General features: G+C 48.7%; 1 protein-coding gene across 16 annotated transcripts in view; it reads left to right on the top strand.

Moving 5' to 3' along the window:
• FGFR1 (fibroblast growth factor receptor 1) overlaps positions 1–23714 on the top strand; it is a 62381-nt gene that overhangs the window by 4355 nt on the left and 34312 nt on the right. For 14 of the 16 annotated variants that reach the window (XM_033231279.1, XM_033231214.1, XM_033231155.1 and 11 more), the window contains exon 2: positions 7325–7503. In XM_033231279.1, the coding sequence (XP_033087170.1) occupies positions 7413–7503 (91 nt within the window). In that variant the 5' untranslated portion in view covers positions 7325–7412. Of the gene's footprint in view, positions 1–6162; positions 6294–7324; positions 7504–23714 lie in introns of those variants that run through there. The other 2 variants (XM_033231194.1, XM_033231263.1) reach the window with 2 other exon arrangements.

The raw sequence follows: 23714 nt of genomic DNA, 5'->3' as shown, positions 1-23714 counted from the left end.
GCTTATTGCTAATTTTTTATATGTCTTTTACTTCCAAGGACATGTAGACACTTTTTTTTTTTAACAGAGACTCAAAAAATAAGCATTTCTCTTGGACCAACTAAAATTTTGCAAGCTGAGCTGAGTAATTTTCTCCATATATTTATTAAGTACTTGCCCCCTGCCCTCTCAACATGTGAATAGAGAATGCTCACTTTGGGGAAGAAATAAGTCTTATTCCCATCTGAAGGGAATAATGTTTTGGCATTACTTCCTTAATTCTGAAGAACCAAGTTGTCCAGAAATTTTCTCGGTACTCTTTGGACTAGAGTTTGGCTGGTTAACAAGGGATACTAGCTAGTTGCTTCTCTCTGATATTCTCAGCCTCTTTTTCTGGAGGAGTATCAGTATCTGTATCAGTTTCTTTTCATCAGCTCTGTTTTTTCCTTCATTCACTTACTCATCCAGTTAACAAACATGTTGGCATCTCCTGTGTACATACTGGGTGCAGAGGGTGTTAGCAAAGGTTAGGGAGGCACAGACCCTGCTCTGAAGGAGCCTGCAGTTTCATGGGGAGAGAAGAGAATGAAGAACATAAATAACAATCATATAATATGACCTAAGCACCATGTGAGAGGGGCTAGTAATGTGGTTTGCGAATTTGGAGGAATGAAATCCTCCAGCTAGAAGGCCCAAGAAAGTCTTATGGAAGAGACAGCTTCTTAAGGTGGGGTTCAGAGAAAAGGGAAGGCCTGGCCTGTTGCAGAACAAGGAAGGACAAAGAAGAAAGTCTTGCACAGAGGCATGGAGGTTGCTTTGAGCTGTGGTGCCCTATAGAAATAGAACATGAGGCAGTGCGCGGTGGCTCAAGCCTGTAATTCCAGCACTTTGGGAGGCCAAGGCGGGCGGATCACGAGGTCAGGAGATCGAGAACATCCTGGCTAACACGGTGAAACCCCGTCTCTACTAAAAATACAAAAAATTAGCTGGGCATGGCGGCAGGCGCCTATAGTCCCAGCTGGTTGGGAGGCTGAGGCAGGAGAATGGCGTGAACCTGGGAGGTGGAGCTTGCAGCGAGCCGAGATCGCGCCACTGCACTCCAGCCTGGGCGACTGAGCGAGACTCTGTCTCAAAAAAAAAAAAAAAAAGGAAATAGAACATGAACAGTTGGGCGAAGTGGCTCATGCCTATAATCCCAGTACTTTGGGAGGCCAAGGCAGGCGGATTGCTTGAGCCCATGAGATGGAGATGAGCCTGGGCAACATGGTGAGACCCTGTCTCTACCAAAAAATACACAAATTAGATGAGTGTGCTCATGTTTTCTGGTAGTCCCAGCTGTTCAGAAGGCTGAGGTGGGAGGATCACTTGAGCCTAGGAGGCAGAGGCTGCAAGAAGCTGTGATTGCACCATTGCACTCCCGCTTGGGGGACAGAGGAAGACCCTGTTTAAAAAAAAAAAAAAAACAAAGCCAGGCACAGTGGCTCATGCCTGTAATCCCAGCCTTTTGGGAGGCCAAGACGGGTGGATCACCTGAGGTCAGGAGTTAAAGACCAGCGTGGCCAACATGGTGAAACCCTGTCTCAAAAATAAAAAATTAGCCAGGCTTGGTGGCTCATGTCTGTAATCCCAGCTACTTGGGAGGCAGAAGAAAGGAAGAAAGAAATACAACATTATAACATGAGCTATGTGTACTTTCAGATTTTCTAGAAGCCACATTGGAAATTAAGTTAAAAGAAAGAAACAGGTAATTTTTTTTTTTTTTTTTTGAGACGGAGTCTTGCTCTGTTGCCAGGCTGGAGTACAGTGGCGCAATCTCTGCTCACTGCAACCTCTGCCTCCTGGGTCCAGCGATTCTGCTGCCTCAGCCTCCCGAGTAGCTGGGACTACAGGCGCGTGCCACCACACCCAGCTAATTTTTGTATTTTGAGTAGAGATGGGGTTTCACCATGTTGACCGGGATGGTGTCAACCTCTTGACCTCGTGATTTGCCCACCACAGCCTTCCAAAGTGCTGGGATTACAGGCGTGAGCCACCGCGCCTGGCCCAAATTTGTTTTTTAATTAACTTGTTTAGATTTTAATAATTTATTTAACTGTATTTCCAAAATATTATCATTTCAACATGTAATCAAATATAGAAATTATTGATGAGATACTTTACATTTTTTTCATAACAAGTTTTTAAGATGTGGTGTATACTTTTTACTTCTAGCATATCTGTTAGCACCAGCCACATTTCAAGTGTGCAGTGGCCACCGTGTGGGGTCTAGAATATAAGACATGAAGATGGGGAGTGAGAAATGCCTTTGGAAAGGTTGGAAGTTCCTGTCCTCCTGCTGCCAATTACCAAATCTCTTGAGAGTGCTATCAAGGAGTGACTCAAAGCACTACACAATGAGAATTATAAATATCTTAATATTATATGTGAAATACAAATACATACTTCCCACACCAACCATTTGAGCCTCGTAATCACCTGTGATGTAGCTTCCTCTAAGTGGGAAACTGAGGCTTAGAACGGTTAAGTGACTGTCCCAGGGTGGCAGGATCTCAAATGGAAGAGCATGAATTTATGCTGTCTCCAGCGGACAAGAATGAAAAGACTCAGGCTGGGCGTGGTGGCTCATGCGTGTAATCCCCGCACTTTGGGAGGCCAAGGTGGGTGGATATCTTGAGCTCAGGAGTTCATTACCAGTATGGGCAACATGGTGAGACCCCATTTTTATTTTTATTTATTATTTTTTTTTGAGACGAAGTCTCACTCTGTCGCCCAGGCTGGAGTGCAGTGGCCAGATCTCAGCTCACTGCAAGCTCCGCCTCCCGGGTTCATGCCGCCATTTTCCTGGCTCAGCCTCCCAAGTAGCTGGGACTACAGGCGCCTGCCACCTTGCCCGGCTAGGTTTTTTTTTTTGTATTTTTTAGTAGAGACGGGGTTTCACCGTGTTAGTCAGGATGGTCTCGATCTCCTGACCTCGTGATCCACCTGTCTCGGCCTCCCAAAGTGCTGGGATTACAGGCTTGAGCCACCGTGCCCAGCCGGTGAGACCCCATTTTTAAAAAACATACAGCAACTTAGCCCAGCTGCTTGGAAGGATCACTTGAGTCTGGGGGATGGAGGTTGTAGTGAGTCGAGATCGTGCCACGGCACTCTAGCTTGGGTGATAGAGCAACACTCCGTCTCAGAAAGAATAAAAAGACTTGGCCATGAATTCGTCAGATAGTTTTCCTTACATAATTTTTGGACAAGGAGATCTGACGTTCACAGAAGGCTTTTCTCTTAGAAGTGGGAGAGCTGCAAGGTCATGGTGGTCCATCCAGCCCCTGCTGTCTCACCAGACACTGTCCACCCTTTATGTTGGATCAGTACTCCAGTGAGAAGACAGCAGGCACTTTCACCCATGCAGCCCGTTCAGCCTTCATAACCACCTGTGATGGAGGCAGGGCAAGTAATTCAGCCCCTTCCGACGAGTGGGAAACTGCGATCTGCCCCTTCTCTCCTCCCCACCGAGGACCTCTGCATGCAGGCGTGAATCCCGGGAGCCTGGCTGATATTGGAGAGGCAGGGCGGGGGGAACCAGCTGCAGGGTCTTGGAGGAAGCTGCTGTGTACATCTGCAAGGCTGCAGGTCACATCTGTCAAGCAGTGAAGGAAGGAAACTGTTCCTAAGGGATTGGAAAATTTCATTAATTAGTAGAATGAGAAACTGAGGTGAAGGAGGAGGTGACAGGGTCCAGACAGCATGTGGACTAGTGGCCTGTCACTGTGTTTTTTGCAGGCGGGTGGCATGGGGTGTATGCTCACTTCTTAATTCCAGGAGTTGGTGCCAGGAGGCCAGGTTTTCTTAACATCCTTGTTTTACAGATGTCAAACTTGAGGGCCAGAGGGGTAGGAGAGGAAGAGACTTTTTGCACCTTTTTTGGGAAAGAACAAGAGGGAAGCTGGCAGATGAATTTGCAGTGCATTGACCAGGGAGCTGAGAGAGGGCGGTCTGCAGCCAGCCCACACCTGGGAGGAGGCGGCAGGTTTTTCTGGGGGCAGAGTGACCAAGTCCAAGCAAGCTTAACCATCTCAGCATGACATCACTCTTCCCCGTTGGAACCTGAGAACTTTTTCAGTACTCTGGCATTTACCATGGGACCTGGGTTTTCTTGGTCAGGTATGCATTTCTGGGTGACAGGCCTGCATCAGGTATATCTTTGGGATGTAGTGAGATGTGGAATATGGGTTTAGGGGTATCCTCTGGCAAGCACTGCTTCTATCCCGGATCTGGGAATGTGCCCCATGCAGTGTTCTAGATGGCCCATCTGTGGTCTGCTTCCAAGGGTCTTTCTTTTAGTTAGTTGGTTTTGAGACAGGATCTCACTCTGTCACCCAGGCTGGAGTGCAGTGACACAATCTCAGCTCACTGCAACCTCCACCTCCCGGATTCAAGCAATTCTCAGATTCAAGCAATTCTCATGCCTTAGCCTCCTGAGTAGCTGAGATTACAGGTGTGCACCACCACGCCCAGCTAATTTTTGTAGATTCAGTAGATGAGGAATTTCACCATGTTGGCCAGTCTGGTCTTAACTCCCGACCTCAGGTGATAACCCGCCTCAGCCTTCCAAAGTCCTGGGATTATAGGTGTGAGCCACCACACCCTGGCACAAGGGTCTTTTGACCAACGGAACTGCAAATCAAGGCTCTTTTTTTTTTTTTTTTGAGACGGAGTCTCGCTCTGTCGCCCAGGCTGGAGTGCAGTGGCCGGATCTCAGCTCACTGCAAGCTCTGCCTCCCGGGTTTATGCCATTCTCCTGCCTCAGCCTCCGGAGTAGCTGGGACTACAGGCACCCGTCACCTTGCCCGGCTAGTTTTTTGTATTTTTTAGTAGAGACGGGGGTTTCACCGTGTTAGCCAGGATGGTCTCGATCTCCTGACCTCGTGATCCGCCCGTCTCGGCCTCCCAAAGTGCTGGGATTACAGGCTTGAGCCACCGCGCCCGGCCACAATCAAGGCTCTTTTGTTACCAGAGTTACCTTGGATTTGCCTGTATCTACTTGGTTTGGAGAAATTGAGTTTGCATCAGATGGAGTTAGGCTTGATCAGTCCCTTATTTACTTCCTCCCACCATGTCCTTTAATATCCAAAAACTTTGAGTCACTGTTACATGCTAGCTACATTTCCTTGGGTAAAGTACTTAACCTCTTTGAGCCTCAGTTTCTCCATTGCTTAAAAGAAATAATGAAACTTATCCCCCATAAATTTATAGTGAGGAATAAATGAAGTTTTATAGTTCTAAATTAGTTCTTCTTAGGGCATCCGTGGTACACAGTGGGTGTTCAGTATTCATTTCATTTTGTCTTTTTTTTTTTTTTTTTGAGACAGAGTCTCCCTCAGTCGCCCAGGCTGGAGTGCAGTGGTGCTATCTCAGCTCACTGCAAGCTCCGCCTCTCGGGTTCACGCCATTCACCTGCCTCAGCCTCCCAACCAGCTGGGACTACAGGCGCCTGCTGCCACGCCTGGCTAATTTTTTGTATTTTTAGTAGAGACGGGGTTTCACCGTGTTAGCCAGGGTGGTCTTGATCTCCTGACCTCGTGATCTGCCCGCCTTGGCCTCCCAAAGTGCTGGGATTATAGGCGTGAGCCACCGCGCCCAGCCTCATTTTGTCTTTTCTAATTCCTTTGGTAAATTTAGAAAAATGAAATTTCGAGAAATGTTTACTTCTCTTTTGATTTGAAATCATTAAAACATTTTAGTAAGCCTTGGGAGCAAGCTAGTGGTGTGGCATGTGTATCCCGCTGGCCAAGCACATGTGAATGAAGCCAAGAATCCAGGGGCTTTTCTGCCAGCCAGCACTAACTCACTTGCAAGGGGCCCTGCCTGGCTCGGGGGAGGCAGGGCTGAAGTACCACATTAGGGCATGTTCCGGGGAAGTAGATTCTCTGAATAACTTGGATGGCTCCCTGGAGCATTTAGGACAGAAGCCACCTGGAAGATAGAGATGGTCACCCCCACGTAGCCCTGACAGTGCCCAGAAAGTCTTGTCACTTGGTGGATGTTAACAGCTATGATCTGTTCTTTAAGACCCTGGGGAGTTTTAAATTTTACCCCTCCAGACCTGAGAAGGGTAAAGGGCTGCAGATTCTGTTCTTTTAACTGGGGCCAGTGTGAGCCATCTTTGACTCAGTGCTTGCAACAGCCCTTGATTCTGCAGTGGTACCTCCTAGGACCTTTTGCCCCCTGCAACTTCTGGACTCATATCTGTCAGACGTCACTTGTCACCTTCCAGCAAGGGAGAACTGGATCCCTCCTGGCTCCACACTCTTAGGCTCTTTGTAAGTAGCTCCCTCTGCAAGAGAGGCTGGTAGAACTATGGATGTGATTCATACAATTTTAGAGACAAAAAGAAAGTACCCAGGAGGTCATTTATTTCAGCTGCTTCATTGCATAAGTCAGGGAGTTGAGCATGGAGTCCAGTAGCTACTAACTAGTTATCTCTGTACTTGGCTTTCATTTGCTAGTCCTTAGCTTGTTCCATGATTCTTCATTGCCCCTTATTTCTCACCAGAGGGACTGGTTGGCCCTAGATGGAGTGGTCTTTTTTAAATTTTCCTTTTAATTTTTTTTTTTTTTTTTTGAGACAGAGTCTCGCTCTGTCACCCAGGCTGGAGTGCAGTGGCACGATCTCTGCTCACTGCAAGCTCCGCCTCCAGGGTTCACGCCATTCTCCTGCCTCAACCTCCCAAGTAGCTGGGACTACAGGCGCCCGCCACCACGCCCGGCTAATTTTTTTTTGTATTTTAGTAGAGACGGGGTTTCACCGTGTTAGCCAGGATGGTCTCGATCTCCTGACCTCGTGATCCACCCGTCTCGGCCTCCCAAAGTGCTGGGATTACAGGCATGAGCCACCGCGCCCGGCCTTTTTAATTTTTTGAGACAGAGTCTCACTCTGTCACCTAGGCTGGAGTGCAGTGTCGCTATCTCGGCTCACTACAACCTCTGCCTCCTGAGTTCAAGCAGTTCTCCTGTCTTAGCCTCTTACAGGTGTGCACCACCACGCCCAGCTAATTTTTGTATTTTTAGTAGAGATGGGGTTTCACCATGGCCAGGCTGGTCTCAAACTCCTGGCCTCAAGTGATGCTCCTGTCTTGGCCTCCCAAAGTGCTGGGATTACGGGATGCACCACCGCACCCAGCCAGGACTGATAATCTAATCATTGTTGGGGTAGATTCACAGTTTTCTTCTGAACGCCTTAGTAAGTCCATGCTTTAAGCAGCCACCACGTGGCATGCTTTACCTTCTGTTTCTCCTTGCCCCTCCCCTACCTGGACCCTCCTAACTTTTGGGGTTTTTTTTCTTTCCCCAGGGTCAGTTTGAAAAGGAGGATTGAGCTCACGGTGGAGTATCCATGGAGGTGTGGAAACTTGTCACCAACCTCTAAGTGCAGAACTGGGATGTGGAGCTGGAAGTGCCTCCTCTTCTGGGCTGTGCTGGTCACAGCCACGCTCTGCACCGCTAGGCCGTCCCCGACCTTGCCTGAACAAGGTAAGGTGCTGGCTGGGGGCAGCCTGGACTCCTGGGCCTGGAGAACAGGATGGGCTGGGATGGAGGTGATATGGTTGCAGGTAATGTGGTCAACAGGGAAGGCTCCTTCCCAGGTGGAGCAAAGAACTCCCTTCCTGCAGGAGAAACTCTCAAGATAACCTGGGTTGGTTCTGGTCTGGTTATAAACAGAACTGACTTCATCAGAGGTTGGGGTCATGAAGCCTGGTGACATCCATTTACCTGAATTGACATGTTTGTGGGAGTTAATTTATGCTTTTCTCTTTCTGGAGAAAGAGTATCTGATTAGGATCCTAGTGTCACACTTTAACCTAGGTGATGTATAAAATGCAGCTGGTGGTGCCGTGGGGAGAGAATGACCTTTGAATTTGGATGTAGAAGTTGGGTCGGAGTACAGGGGATGTTGTAGGAGGTGAGAGCTTGCTAAAGACTTCTGGCTCCTAGAAAATTGTTCCAGAGCCACATCTTCGCCAGGCATGGTGGGTCACACATGTAACCCCAGCACTTTGGGAGGCTAAGGCAAGAGGATCACTTGAGGCCAGGAGTTCAAGATCAGCCTAGGCAATATAGCGAGACCCCATCTCTACAAAAAAAAGGAAATTAAATGGGTCTGGTGGTGCACGCTGCTAGTCCCAGCTACTTGCTACTTAGGAGGCTGAAACGGGAAGATTGCGTGATCCTGAGTTGAGGCTGTGGTGAGCTATGATTGCACTACTGCGCTCCAACCTGGGTGAAAAAAAGGCACATTTTCTATAAGGGTCAGCAGTCATGGCTCCGTGCCTGCGTTTTCCTATCCTTGATTGTGTCTCACAGGTCCCGTCTGGGGGCCTGCCAAGTGGTTTGCTTTGGATAGGTAGTGTTTGAGGAGTTTTGAAGTGATTGAGACCCAGGAAGCATGAAGGAGCATGGAGACCTATGGTGTGTTGGAAATTCAGAGCCATCATTGGTAACAGGAAGGACTTACCCGACCATTCTTGGGATCTGTTTGAGCTGTGAAAAGGCCTCTTGGGAGATTGCAGGTACAGCATACCTGGTGGCTTTCAAGGAACTTTGAAAACTAATGTATGGGCATTTCTGCTGCCAGGGGATAATGTGGTTTGTGACTCAGTGGCTGGTCACTCAGAGAAGGTTGACACAGTGGGTGAAAGGTTGGAGGTGCACGTGATGGGGTGGCTGTGTTCAAAAGGCTGCCACTCAGCTGGCCAGGGACCTATTTGAATGATGAGTTATGGGTGAGAATATGTGTCCCCTGGATGGAGTTGGGAATGAACAGGGAAAGTTGTGTGAGACTTTAGAAGGTACAGTGTCTAGAGCAGGCATATTCATGTTGCTGTCAGTAACAGAACTGAAGGCAAGGTCTGAACTGGAGCACAGTGGAGACCCAAAGTGGGAGAGACTGTCTGCCCACAGGGAGTTTATGGTCAGGAGGGGATGGGCAAGTACAGGGATAAGTAACACAAGACGGACTGTGTTTAAACCACCCAGTGAAATTACAACCGAAGGTGATGGGAATGCAGAGGAAGAGGGGAACAGAGAGCACCTGAGATGGGCTTGAGTTCAGAAGGGGAAAATGAAGGGCCCTCCAGGTTGAACAGCATGAGTATTCAGAGGCAGCATGTATATGGTTTATGGAGAACTGTTTGCCTGGTGAGTAGATAGTTGGGAAGCAACACTTGGAAAAATTGGATTGAGTTAGCATATGGAAAGCTTAATGCCCTGCCAAGCAAACTATATTTAGGGCCGGGCGCGGTGGCTCACGTCTGTAATCCCAGCACTTTGGGAGCCTGAGGCGAGTGGATCATAAGGTCAAGAGTTCCAGACCATCCTGCCTAACACAGTGAAACGCCGTCTCAAGTAAAAATACAAAAAAATTAGCCAGGTGTGGTGGCAGGCACCTGTAGTCCTAGCCATTCGGGAGGCTGAGGCAGGAGAATGGCATGAACCTGGGAGCTGGAGCTTGCAGTGAGCCAAGATCACGCAGCCAAGATCACGCCACTGCACTCCAACCTGGGCAGCAGAGCAAGACTGTCTCAAAAAAAAAGAAGAAGAAAACTATACTTAGGCCAGGTGTGGATTATGCTGGTAATCCCAACACTTTGGGAAGCCAAGGCAGGAGGATTGCTTGAGCCAAGAAGTTTAAGACCAACCTGGGCAACATAGTGAGACCCTGTGTCTACAAAAAATAGGAAAATTAGCCAGATGTGGTGGCATATGCCTGTAGTCCAGCTACTAGGAAGGCTGAGGTGGGAAGATCACTTGAACCTGGGAGGTGGAGGTTGCAGTGAGCCATGATCATGCCACTTCACTTCAGCCTGGGTGACAGAGTGAGACTCTGTCTCACAAAAAAAAAAAGAAAAAGAAAAGAAAACTAGACTTAAATGGGTAGATGTTGGGAAACTTGAAAAGTTTTTTTGTTTTTTTTTTTTTTGAGACGAAGTCTCGCTCTGTCGCCCAGGCTGGAGTGCAGTGGCCGGATCTCAGCTCACTGCAAGCTCCGCCTCCCGGGTTCACGCCATTCTCCTGCCTCAGCCTCCCAAGTAGCTGGGACTACAGGCGACCGCTACCTCGCCCGGCTAGTTTTTTGTATTTTTTTAGTAGAGACGGGGTTTCACCCTGTTAGCCAGGATGGTCTCGATCTCCTGACCTCGTGATCCGCCCGTCTCGACCTCCCAAAGTGCTGGGATTACAGGCTTGAGCCACCGCGCCCGGCCACTTGAAAAGTTTTGAGCAAGTAATGTCACAATCGGCTTTCAGAAAAGTTAATTTGGCAGCTCAGCGTGGATGGCTAGGGGGAAAGAGTGAGGTGCACCTTTGTTTGCAACCTGCTCTGCCACTTGATAGCTGCATTATTTACTTCAACAAACTACTCAAACATGGTACCCCGCAGTTTGCTCATCTGTAAAACGGAGATAAATAATAAAGGGTTAAGTGGGATAATCCAGATGAAGCACTTCCAAGTAAGGTGTTAGTAGTTGTTACTGCTGCCACCGCTGCTGCCAGAAGGACGAGGTTGAAGGTTGTTTTGAGTGTCTGGCTAGAGGAAGTGCAGGTACTGACCAGGATGGGGACTGGGAGATGATAAAGGAAGGAAAAAGTAGTAAAGACACTACAGCAATAGCATCTGTGGGTTTAAGTAGATTGGGTGTCAACTCTGGGCAACTGGAGACTAAGATGAGAGTGTAAAGGGAGGTTTGAGGGGAGTTGAGATTTGAATCCGCAAATTGTAGACAGCAATAAAGGAGTCAAAGTGCAACGAGGACCTGATTGAGGTTTGAGAATGTGAATTTATGATGGATCCTAAAGTACTTTCTTTTTTTTGCAGCCCAAGAAGGGAGATGTGGGTCTCGGGCCTGGCCGCTTGTGAGCCAGCCCGACGGGATGAGTACAAGGAACTTCAGGACCAGAGTGAGGGTGCTAGTAGAGGAGGGCGGTGTCACGGAAGCTGCTGGGGCAGGGTGGAAGCTGGAACCTGGCGGCTGAAGGTCTTGATGAGCACAAAGTACTGGCCCTGTGAACAGAAGAAAGGGAGGAAGAGAGGTGGATGGGGCTCTTAGGAGGCCATGTACCCAGGAAGACTGACATTAAATGACCATTTTTTAAAAATCAACTTAACTGGTAAAGGCACAGTGGCTCCCACCTGTAATCCCAGTACCTTGGGAGGCAGAGGCAGGAGGATCACTTGAGCCCAGGAGTTTAAGATCAGCCTGGGCAACATAGCAAGACCTCATCTTTATAAAAAATAAAAAAGTTAGCTGAATGTGGTGGTACACGCCAGTAGTACCAGCTCTTTGGGAGGCTGAGGCAAAAGGATCACTTGTGCCCAGGAGTTTGAGGCTATAGTGAGCTGTAATTGCCCCACTGCATTCTACCCTGAGTGACAGAGCAAGACCCCGTCTCTAAAAAAAAGTGGGTTTTGTTTGTTTGTTTTTCTTAAAGCTCTGCCTCCTGGGTTCAAGTGATTCTCCTGCCTCAGCCTCCTAAGTAGCTGGAATTACAGGTTCTCGCCACTATGCCTGGCTAACTTTTATATTTGTAGTAGAGATGGGTTTCGCCATGTTGGTCAGGCTGGCCTTGAACTCCTGACCTCAAATGATCCACCCACCTTGGCTTCCCAAAGTGCTAGGACTATAGGTGTGAGCCACCGTACCTGGCCAAACCAACTTAATTTAGGTATAGCTTACCCACTATAAAATACAACTGTTTTAAGTGCATAGTTTGATGTGTTTTGATAAATGTCTACACCCCGTGTAACTATTACCCCAATCAAGAGATGAAACATTTTCCTCATGCCCCTTTGCAGTCCATCCCATATTTGTTGGGTCACCTGTATTTGGGTTAACAGTTTGGGCTATTAATAAAACTGCTGTGAACCTTCATGTGCAAGCCTTTGTGGGCACACATTTTCCTTGGACTGCCCTGGTTTTGATTTTGGCTCCACACCTTACTGACTGTTGGCTCTTGGGAAAGTTCCTCTTTGTGCCCTTTTATAAAATATATTGATAATGAATATGTGCTCATAAAGTCTTTGTAAATGCCGTACGAGTATGTCTGCGGAGCTCATAGGATCCTGCCTGGTCCTAGGCCGTGAGCACTGAATGGCAGTTGTAGGTCCCTTTTCTTGGGCCTCCAGGGGAGACAGCACATGGCGAGGAGCATGTTGTTTCATGGGACACAGCAATGGAAAGCCGCTGCACTTGGAGAACAAGCCCCAGGTCTCCGTTTGGTGGAGTAAACCCCATCTCAGTGTGAGTGTGTTGCTTTCACATAGCCTGTCTCTCATGAGCTTTGTGACAGAACAGAGAACTGCTGTGGCCAGGACGTTCTAAGGGGAGATCTGGCTTCATGCTTTGTAAGCCGTAAGGAACTTCGTAAGTGTAAAGTAAAGTATATTATATAGTCTTGGGCCTGCTGATTATTAAATAATAATGCTGCTATTTTTAAATATTTATTTATTTATTTGAGACGGAGTCTCACTCTGTTGCCCGGCTGGAGTGCAGTGGCACATTCTCAGCTCACCGCAACCTCCACCTCCTGTGTTCAAGCGATTCTTCTGCCTCAGCCTCCCGAGTAGCTGGGATTACAGGCATGTGCCACCATGCCCAGCTAGTTTTTTTTTGTATATTTAGTAGAGACGGGGTTTCACCATGGTGGCTAGGATGGTCTCGATCTTCTGACCTCATGAGCCACCCACCTCGGCTTCCCACAGTGCTGGGATTACAGCTGTGAGCCACCATACTTGGCCAATGCTGCTAGTGTCTTAAAAAAAAAAATCTTAGGCCTAGCACAGTGGCTCACACCTGTAATCCCAGCGCTATGGGAGGCTGATGCACAAGGATTGCATGAGCTGGGGAGTTCCAGACCAGCCTGGGCAACACCGCAAGACCCCATCTCTAAACATTTTAAAAATTAGCTGGGTAACGTGGCACACATTGGCAGTCCTAGCTGTTCAGGAGGCTGAGATGGGAGAATTGCTTGAGAGTTGCTTGAGCCCAGGAGTTGAGGCTGCAGTGAGCTGTAATCAAGCCACTGCACTCCAGCCTGGGTGTCAGAAGGAGACCCTGTTTTTAAAAAAAGAAAAAACACATTATAATCTATGTATTAAGGGCTCTGTCCAAAAGGTGAGAACAAACCACCCAAAACCCTGTTCACACGTGAGTTTTCCCCATTTGAGTGGCCTTGCTGTGATTTTAATTGTGTGTGTGTGTGTGTGTGTGTGTGTGTGTGTGTGTGTTGGGAGCCCCTCCCCACTGAGCGCAGTGCCAACGCCCCTCAGTCTGCAAGTGCTCCTGAGGGATTGGGGAGGGCCTGGAGTTTCTGGCTGTCCTTGGAAAGTTGATTTAATAAGGGTTCCAGGAAAACCAGCCTCCCTCCCCTCTCCCTCTCCTTCCCCTCCTTTGGTTTGGGATCTTACAGAGCCTCAGCTTGTTTTATTTTGTTTTTTTGTTTTTTTTGAGACGGAGTCTCGCTCTGTCGCCCGGGCTGGAGTGCAGTGGCTGGATCTCAGCTCACTGCAAGCTCCGCCTCCCAGGTTCCCGCCATTCTCCTGCCTCAGCCTCCGGAGTAGCTGGGACTACAGGCGCCCGCCACCTCGCCCGGCTAGTTTTTTGTATTTTTAGTAGAGACGGGGTTTCACCGTGTTAGGCAGGATGGTCTCGATCTCCTGACCTCGTGATCCACCCGTCTCGGCCTCCCAAAGTGCTGGGATTACAGGCTTGAGCCACCGCGCCCGGCCTCAGCTTGTTTTAGATCAGGCTTTGAGAGTGGTGAGGGAGTTGTTTGGAAAGACTGAAGTCGGTTTCAGATGATAAGCACCAACATTCTGAGCTTGTGGAGGGTGCATTTGTCTGTGTTTTGCAGTAAGTCAAGTCTTGGTGGGGAAAGCCAGTGAGTGAGTGCAACACTGCAAGGCCACTGCTGGCAGTTGGGGTGGGGTTCCAGCTCCCTTTTCAACAGTACTGTGGGTTAAACGCCCCAGGCCCCCTGCTTTTGCCTCCGTGCTCAGAAAACCTGCAGCTCATAAGCGATTTAATGGGCTGAGTTTTACAGCTCCTCCCACCCACCCAGATTTGAAGGAGTCTGGTGGCCTGTTAGAGGCGGGAGATGTTGCGCTTAATGGAAAAACCGCACATTTCCATTCTGGCCTCAAGCCCCCTGGATGCCCTGTGTGCACCACAAAGCGGGGCTTTGTCTCTGTGTTTTGCAGAAACCTGCACCTATCGGGGAGAGGCTGTGTGTTGTCTAGAGCCGTTGCCTAGCCTCAAATCATAGGACCCTTGCAGCTTCTCCATCCCTGGGCGTGTCCAGCTGCCTTTGGCCCAAAGGGGTGTGCATTTCAGCGTGGCTGCAGGGAGAGTCTCAGATAGGTACTACAGGTTCCGTAGTGGGACATCCTCTGTTCCGCTACCAGACCTGTAGTCAAGCGTCTACACTGGACTGTGGTCCAGTGTCCTAAGGCTGCCTCGGGACACAGGCAGGATCCTCCCCTACTCCCACCCCATCTCCAGCATAGTTTCTTCTGATGAGAAGAACTTGTTTGCTTCTCATTCACACTGGATGGTAAGAGGAGTTTCTTCATCCCCTGCCAGGAGGCTAGTGGAATTCCATGGAGCAAAAGGTGATGTCAGATGACCCACTTGAGAACAAGGGTGGAGGATTTAGGCCTCTAGAAATCTGTAAGGTGCTGAGCTCATAACAGGTTTCCCCAGAGTATCAGCTCTGTCCTGCTTCCCCTGGAGAGGTGGCTGCAGTGCCTGGAAGGGGTGTTTGCAAGTGTTCAGAGCTGGAGAGGGAGGACCCAGCCCTCGGCCTGTGAGAGAATGTGAGGACGCTCACGTGGCCCTCTTGACCAAGCTGGGGCGAGCGCAGCAGAGCCGCTCCGAGGCTGTGTTCTTGGCTCCAGCTTCTGCATTGCTACACCATTAGCTTCACTGATTTTCCACTCTGGCTCTGCCAGGCCCGCTCCCTGAAGTCAGGGAGGAGGAATTTCTCAGGGAAGAACAAATGGCTGTCCAGAGATCTTGCTGCCAGTGGGGGAAGGGAGGGATCCCAAACAAAAGACTCTGTCAGGGTTTCCATCACCTGGTTTCTGTGACTACCTGGAGTCAGGTCAGCAGGAACTGGAGAGACAGTGTCAGGGATTCTTTGGGAGCCTGTGGCCCCAGCACGGAGGGATGTTAGCTCCTGGCCAGGCAGAAGCAGTGAGTGATGGCTTGTGTCTGGGCAGTGATGGATGGCCCTGGGAGAAGTGAGTCCTGGGGAGTCATTATCCCAGAGGGCGAGGTCTGGGGTCAGAGAGCCTGACCAGCAGCTGGTCCTGTTTTCACAATGCCTGTTCCTCCAGGGCCACTTGGGGCTCCAGCTCACCCTGTAGACACCACCTTTGCCTCTTCCTTCCCTGAGGCTTGGAAATGAGACAACTGTTTCCCTGTTGACCGGGGAAGTCCAGCTGCTCTCATTCTCCTGGGCTCCTGAATGGGGCGGCCTAGGCCTTTCTCCTAGGCCTGGCTCTTTCACCAAATTGCAGGCAATCCCTTCTCCCCGCCTGCCCTACTCCCCAGCCCCACTGCACCCTAAATAATTAAGCTGAAAGCTAACTGCCCTACCTGGATCTGAAAGGCCTGGGCTAAATCCCAAACTGTTTCCTCCTAGGAGAAGCCTACTGGAGTTTGGGCCACTTCTTACCTTGGGATTTGCTCTGACTTCCAGCTGGTGGCAGCCAAGTAGCAGGGCCAGTTGCCCAAACCCCTCCTCCCCGATAGTGGGCCTGTTGCCTCTTAGCATTGCCAGTGTGGCACCAAGAGACATTGAACTTCTACCCTCAGAGTTCCCTCCCTTCTCCTGTTTCTTGGCTCACACAGTTCTCGCCTTTCCACTTGCCAAACGAGGTATCCACTGCCTTCATGTAAAGCATTTGTGCCCTGCAAACTAGGGGCTGTGGGGTGAGGGGTCCGTGTAGTTGATTTCAGGCACTGGGAAAGATCCACCCTGGCAGAGCTTGAAACTCCACGCCCTCTTCTCGTTCACATGCTGTGGCGTGGCTGAGCCTCCCGGGATGGGTTGTGTAAAAGGAGGAGGATGGTGGGGCGGGGGCTGTGCCGTTTGTGTTCCCAGGCCCTGGACATGGAGACACATGGAGCCTGAAGTGGGTGAGAGGGTCAAGGAGTTCCGCAAAGAGTGAACTTAGTGGTTACGAGGTTGGGCAGGGAAAGAGGTCAGAAACAGCAACACTGAGGTTTGTAAGAGTTAACCAACAGTGAACACTGAATTCACAGCTTAGGCCTTCCTCACATTTGTCTGGGATCAAAAACTAGCCTCTGGCTAATGGTCCATTCATTCACTGATTTTTTTTTTTTTTCACTCATTCATTTATTCATTCATCTAGTCAAGCAAATCTCTTCCTTTTTCTTCCTTTTTCTATAAATACAACGTATACTTTATACATTGTGTATCCTCTTCCCTTAGCTGGAAATGTCTGTTCCTGTCCTTTTCTTCCTTTTCACTTTTTATAATTCCTACTCGGCTGGGCACGGTGGCTCAAGCCTGTAATCCCAGCACTTTGGGAGGCCGAGACAGGCGGATCACGAGGTCAGGAGATCGAGACCATCCTGGCTAACACGGTGAAACCCCGTCTCTACTAAAAAATACAAAAAACTAGCCCGGCGACTTGGCGGGCGCCTATAGCCCCAGCTACTCGGGAGGCTGAGGCAGGAGAATGGCGGGAACCCGGGAGGCGGAGCTTGCAGTGAGCTGAGATCCTGCCACTGCACTCCAGGCTGGGAGACAGAGCCAGACTCCATCTCAAAAAAAAAAAAAAAATTCCTACTCAAATCTTAATTTGAGGTTTACTTTGGGTTTAGATTAAGGCTTAACTTAAGGGCCACCTCCTCTTCCCCCCTCTTTTTTTTTTCCTGAGACATAGTCTCACTCTGTTGTCCAGGCTGGAATGCAGTGGAGTGATCATGGCTCACTGCTGCCTCGACCTCCTGGGCTCAAGCGATCTGCCGGCCTTAGCTTCCTAAAGTGTTGGGATTGCAGGCATAAACCGCTATGCCCTTTTGAGATGTAGTCTCGGCCGGGCGCGGTGGCTCAAGCCTGTAATCCCAGCACTTTGGGAGGCCGAGACGGACGGATCACGAGGTCAGGAGATCGAGACCATCCTGGCTAACACGGTGAAACCCCGTCTCTACTAAAAAATATAAAAAATTAGCCGGGCGAGGTGGCGGGCGCCTGTAGTCCCAGCTACTCGGGAGGCTGAGGCAGGAGAATGGCGTGAACCCGGGAGGCGGAGATTGCAGTGAGCTGAGATCCGGCCACAGCACTCTAGCCTGGGCGACAGAGCGAGACTCCGTCTCAAAAAAAAAAAAAAAAAAAAGAGATGTAGTCTCACTCTGTCATCCAGGCTGGAGTGCAGTGGCGTGATCTTGGCTCACTGCAACCTCTGCCTCCCAAGTTCCAGCAATTCTTCTGCCTCAGCCTCCCAAGAAGCTGGGATTACAGGCACCCACCACCATGCCCAGCTAATTTTTGTATGTTTTGTAGAGACAGGTTTTTGCCATGTTGGCCAGGCTGGTCTCAAACTCCTGACCTGCCTCAGCTTCCCAAAGTGCTGGGATTACAGGCGTGAGCCACCACACCTGGCCTCTTTTTTTCTTTTCTTTTTTTTTTTTTTTGAGAAGGAGTCTCGCTCTGTCGCCCAGGCTGGAGTGCAGTGGCCGGATCTCAGCTCACTGCAAGCTCCGCCTCCCGGGTTCACGCCATTCTCCTGCCTCAGCCTCCCGAGTAGCTGGGACTACAGGCGCCGCCACGTCGCCCGGCTAGTTTTTTGTATTTTTTTAGTAGAGACGGGGTTTCACCGTGTTAGCCAGGATGGTCTCGATCTCCTGACCTCGTGATCCGCCCATCTCGGCCTCCCAAAGTGCTGGGATTACAGGCTTGAGCCACCGCGCCCGGCCTCCTGGCCTCTTTTTAACTTTCATTCTAACACATACTTTACTCTGCCTCACATTATGTGGAGTTTTTAATATATGTCTGTTTACTCCACTAGAGCAAAGTTCTAGAAAGTCAGCAAGTATATCTTTATCACTGTTTTAAAAACATTCACGTTTAGGCGGGGCGCGGTGGCTCACTCCTGTAATCCCAGCACTGGCCAACATGGCGAAACCCTGTCTCTACTAAAAATACAAAAATTAGCCAGGTGTGGTGGCACGCACCTATAATCCCATCTACTCGGGAGGCTGAAGCAGAAGAATCACTTGAACCCGGGAGGCAGAAGTTGCAGTAAGCCAAGATCGCACCACTTCACTCCAGCCTGGGTGAAAGAGTGAAACTCCATCTCAGAAATAAATAAATAAATAAATAAATGGTGTTTTGATAGGTAATCTGGGTTCATCTTTCAAAATTCAGAAAATACAGACTTGTAAAGAGGAAAAGGAAAACTCCTATATTTCTGTCATTCAAAAGCAATCACTGTTAACTGAATTTATTGTTTTAGACTTTTTTCTTGCATTTGTATAAACCTGACTTTTCAGAATTAGGATTTATACTGTATACGATGTTTTGTAACTGATACCAGCATTTAGAGTCATACAGAGAACATTTTTCATCATGCTTAAGAAAGAACTACATAATATTCCATTGTGTGGGTGTACAAAATTGATCCAGTTCTCTACATTTGGGCATTTAGGTTATTTTCAATAGTTTGCATTCAGTAGAACATACTCTTACAAATAAAATCTGTCCATGTATCCAAGGATAGTTCCATTTGTTTTAAGTTTTGATTATATCACTATTACATCACTATACCAAATTGCCCCCAAAATATTATACCAGTAAATGTCTTTTAAAATAATAATAAAAAAAATACCAGCCAGGCGCAGTTTCTCACACCTGTAATCCCAGCACTTTGGGAGGCCGAGGCAGGCAGATCACTTGAGGTCAGGAGTTTGAGACCAGCCTTGGTAACATGGCGAAAACCATCTCTACTAAAAATACAAAAATTAGCTGGTCATGGTGGCGGCCACCTGTAATCCCAGTTACTCAGGAGTCTGAGGCAGGAGAATAGCTTGAACCTGGGAGGTGGAGGTTGCAGTGAGCTGAGATTGCACCACTGCACTCCATCCTGGGTGACAGCAAGGCTCTGTCTCAAAAGTAATAATAATAATAATAATAATAAATATCTCCACACTCTGCATGCTTAACATTTTCCCATTTTTACAATGATTCCACAGACATAGGTTTTATGACCATAATCAGATGAGTAAACAGGTTTGGGGGGTTAAGTAACCTATCTAAGTTTACATAGTGGGTGAGGGGTGGAACTAGGATTTAAACTCAGGTGGTTCTGACTATAGTACTTTTTTTCCACTGTATTTCACTATGTTTCTATGTCAAATTGGGTTTCCCCACAAAATCCAGGTGGACCAACTTCTGAGTGTAAACATTGCTGGCTCAGTCCCCTTTGTCTCACAGGAGTTGCGCATCCCCTCCCTTTGTCAGGGTTTGTGTGTGTGTGGTGTGTGTGTGTGTGTGTGTTTGCACGCGCATGCACGTTTGCTTGCTTGCTTGCAGGAACGTCTCCTGTGGCATTCTGTAGAGAGGTTACACGTCAGTCACAGGTCTGTGAGCTGCCTTAATGAACAAGTTCCCTAGCCTAGAATAATCAATGTAACAAAATCCCTGTGGACGCTGCCATTTCCACTGTTGCTAGAGACCTCCTACTTGGAGAAGTTTCCCAAGGTATCAGATCCGAGACCTGAGTTTTCTTCATAGGTCACAGCCTAGACTGTGTGATATGTGGTATGGGTATTGCCTGGACACATAAACTAGATTGCTTCTAATGTGGTTGTGATCCAACAATTTCTGATGGATGGAAGTAAACATATCAAAAGCTTCAGAGGCTGGGGCATTAACATTTTTTTTGAGGCTACTAGTGTATTTTTTTTTTTTTTTTTTTTTTTGAGACAGAGTGTTGCTCGTCACCCAGGCTGGAGTGCAGTGACGCGATCTCGGCTCACTGCAAGCTCCGAGTGATTCATGCCATTCTCCTGTCTCAGCCTCCAGAGTAGCTGGGACTACAGGTGCCCGCCACCACGCCCGGCCAATTTTTTGTATTTTTGGTAGAGATGGGGTTTCACCGTGTTAGCCAGGATGGTCTCGATCTCCTGACCTTGTGATCTGCCCGCCCTGGCCTCCCAAAGTGCTGGGATTACAGGCGTGAGCCACCATGCCCGGCCTAGTGTATTTTTTAAGTAACGAAGAAGGGCCAGGCGCAGTGGCTCACACCTGTAATCCCAGCACTTTGGGAAGCCGAGGTGGGCAGATAGAGTGAGCTCAGAACAGCTGCTTGGACAACATGGTGTAAACCCCGTCTCTACAAAAAATACAAAAAATTACCTGGGCGTGGTGGTGGGCACCTGTAATCCCAGCTACTCGGGAGGCTGAGACAGGGGGATCACCTAGGCCAGGGGTGTTGGCTCACACCTGTAATCCTAGCACTTTTGGAGGCCAAGGCGGACTGATTGCCTGAGCTCAGGAGTTTGAGAACAGCCTGGGCAACACGGTGATGAGGCAGGTGATGAGGCAGGAGAATTGCTTGAACCAGAGAGTCAGAGAGTCAGAGGTTGCAATCAGCCGAGATTGTGCCATTGCACTCCAGCCTGGCGACATAGCAAGACTCCTTCTCAAAAAAAAAAAAAAGGTCTGAGTCAGTTTGTCTTGGAGGCATGGGGGAGGAGAAGGATGTCAATAGGGAAGTGATCTAAGAGCTTCCCTAGGAAGGAAGGACACCCTTTTCCTGGAATGTTGTCCTGCTCTGCCATAGCCTTCGGTCAATTATCACGGCCTTTAGAATGCTGATCAGCGCCCCAGCCCTTCAGAAGTGTCCTTTTGCATTCAGAAAACTCTGCTCCTCTGGTGTCAAACTCCAGAGTTTACTTTTGGAATTAAGGTTTATTTTCCTTAGGTTTTAGGAAGTAGCTTTTGAACCTTAGAAGATTCAGGGCCGGGCGCGGTGGCTCAAGCCTGTAATCCCAGCACTTTGGGAGGCCGAGACGGGCGGATCACGAGGTCAGGAGATCGAGACCATCCTGGCTAATACGGTGAAACCCTGTCTCTACTTAAAAATACAAAAAACTAGCCGGGCGACGAGGCGGGCGCCTGTAGTCCCAGCTACTCGGGAGGCTGAGGCAGGAGAATGGCGTAAACCCGGGAGGCGGAGCTTGCAGTGAGCTGAGATCCGGCCACTGCACTCCAGCCTGGGTGGCAGAGCAAGACTCCGTCTCAAAAAAAAAAAAAAAAAAAAAAAAAAAGAAGATTCAGATTCCTTTACTAACTACTGAATGAAGTTAGGCATTCAAAACGTGGGTAGTCGTGATTTGAAGTGTCAGTTGCAGCCTGGCACAGTGGCTCACCTTTAATCCCAGCATTTTGGGAGGTTGAGGTGGGTGGATCACCTGAGGTCAGGAGTTCAAGCCCAGCCTGGCCAACATAGTGAGTGTTCTACTAAAAATATTTTTTAAAAATTAGCCGGGCGTGGTGGCCGGTGCCTGTAATCCCAGCTACTCTGGATGCTGAGACAGAAGAATCACTTGAACCCAGGAGGCGGAGGTTGCAGTGAGCCGAGATCACGCCACTGTACTCCAGCCTGGGCAACGGAGACTCCGTTCCCCCAAAAATGAAGTGTTAATTTCATTTGTTTATTTCATAATTTTATAAACATATTTTTCATGTTTATTTTATAATTTTAGTCCTTCTTCACTACCCCCAAACTCCCAATGCATTTAAAAAATTTATTTGCGGCCGGGCGCGGTGGCTCAAGCCTGTAATCCCAGCACTTTGGGAGGCCGAGACGGGCGGATCACGAGGTCAGGAGATCGAGACCATCCTGGCTAACACGGTGAAACCCCGTCTCTACTAAAAATACAAAAACTAGCCGGGCGAGGTGGCGGGCGCCTGTATCCCAGCTACTCAGGAGGCTGAGGCAGGAGAATGGCGTAAACCTGGGAGACGGAGCTTGCAGTGAGCTGAGATCCGGCCACTGCACTCCAGTCCGGGCGACAGAGCGAGACTCCGCCTCAAAAAAAAAAAAAAGAAAACTGCTTGACTTCCCAGAAAAAAAAAAAAAAAAAAAAAATTTATTTGCCTAACCATTCTCATGGGATAATATATCATGACCGTCAAAAGATGATGCTAAAGTGAATCGTCCATGTATAGCTGGGCTTTCTGTCAGCCTTATATTCTCGAGAAGCACTCCAGGCCAGGGAGAAGGGATGAAGAGGAGAAGCATTTATTGAAAGTGCTGGTGGCCGGAGCCCTGAGACCAACAAAGAATCGTTTTTTCTGAAGGACAGCTCAGTTGAGGGCTCTTCACTTCCCTCACATTGGAGGGAGCTTTGTGCTCACGGTGGGCACGGGAAGTGATGTCAGTAAGCGATGCCCCTCTATCATCTCACAAGACCCAACTAAAATGGGACATTGGTTAGGGCTGGGACAGGGTCAGTCAGCCTTCTCATTTTCCAGTGGAGGAAACTGAGGCTTGAGAGGGAGAGGGGAGGTGACTTGCCCAAGGTCACACAGTAAGTGATCAGCTGTCATCTGAGTGATTTCTTCAGGTGCTGTCACTGGCTGAATCCAGCCAGTGACAACCACCTGTGACTCAAGCTGAGTTTGGGACTAATAGTTTTACAAGGACCTCAAAGTGTGCTCTCTCTCTTCTAGTAGGACATGGGGAATACTGACTTTGCTGAGAGTAAGGGCTCTTTTCCCAGGATTATTCTAGATCTCTGGATCACTGGAGCCCTGAGCATAGATACTAGGCTTTAGCTTCCTGGCTACCACAGAGCCATGTACTCTCAGGTAAAAAAATCCCTAAATTGACTGGGCACGGTGGCTCATGCCAGTAATCCCAGCACTTTTGGAGGCCCAGGCGAGTGGATCAGCTGACGTCAGGAGTTCAAGACCAGCCTGACCAACATGGTAAAACCCTGTATCTACAAACAAATTAGCCAGGCATGGTGGCACGTGCCTATACTCCCAGCTGCTTGGGGGACTGAGGTGGGAGGGTCACTTGACTCAGGCAGGTGAAGGCTGCAGTGAGCTGAAATTGTGCCACTGTTCTTTAGCCTGGACTACAGGGTGAGACCCTGTCTCAAAGGAAAAAAAAAAAAAAAAAAAACGAAAACAAAAACCCAAACCATGTTTTTAATTTCTTAAAACTGAGAGTACTGAATGCTCAACGTTCATGTTGTGTGCATAAAAGTGAGCCTGAAGGATGAATGTGTGGTGTATGGATGGATGGGATAGGAATGAAGCAGTCCCTGGGTCCATGCTCTCCTGGAAATTCGTGGAACAGACCAGTGGTCCCAGATTTTTAGATTTCATAGACCAGTAAAATTTCCCCCCAAATTTTTGGAACCAACAAAGGATCATCAACTTTTATGCCAAGTAAGAACGTTTTTTAATAAACTAATGCTGCCTACTACCATTACCATCTGATTCTTTTTTTTTTCTGTTTTGAGACAGAGTTTCGTTCTTGTTGCCCAGGCTGGAGTGCAATGGCGTGACCTCAGTTCACTGCAACCTCCACCTCCTAAGTTCAAGCCATTGTCCTACCTCAGCCTCCTAAGTAGGTGGGATTACAGGCATTTGCCACCACGCCTGGCTCATTTTGTGTTTTTAGTAGACATGGGGTGTCTCTG

The sequence above is a fragment of the Trachypithecus francoisi genome, unplaced genomic scaffold (assembly GCF_009764315.1).
Source record: "Trachypithecus francoisi isolate TF-2019V2 unplaced genomic scaffold, Tfra_2.0 Contig01440, whole genome shotgun sequence".
NCBI classification, from domain to species: Eukaryota; Metazoa; Chordata; class Mammalia; order Primates; family Cercopithecidae; genus Trachypithecus; species Trachypithecus francoisi.
Note: the sequence above shows the minus strand (reverse complement) of the source record. Positions and strands in the feature narration are given on the sequence as shown.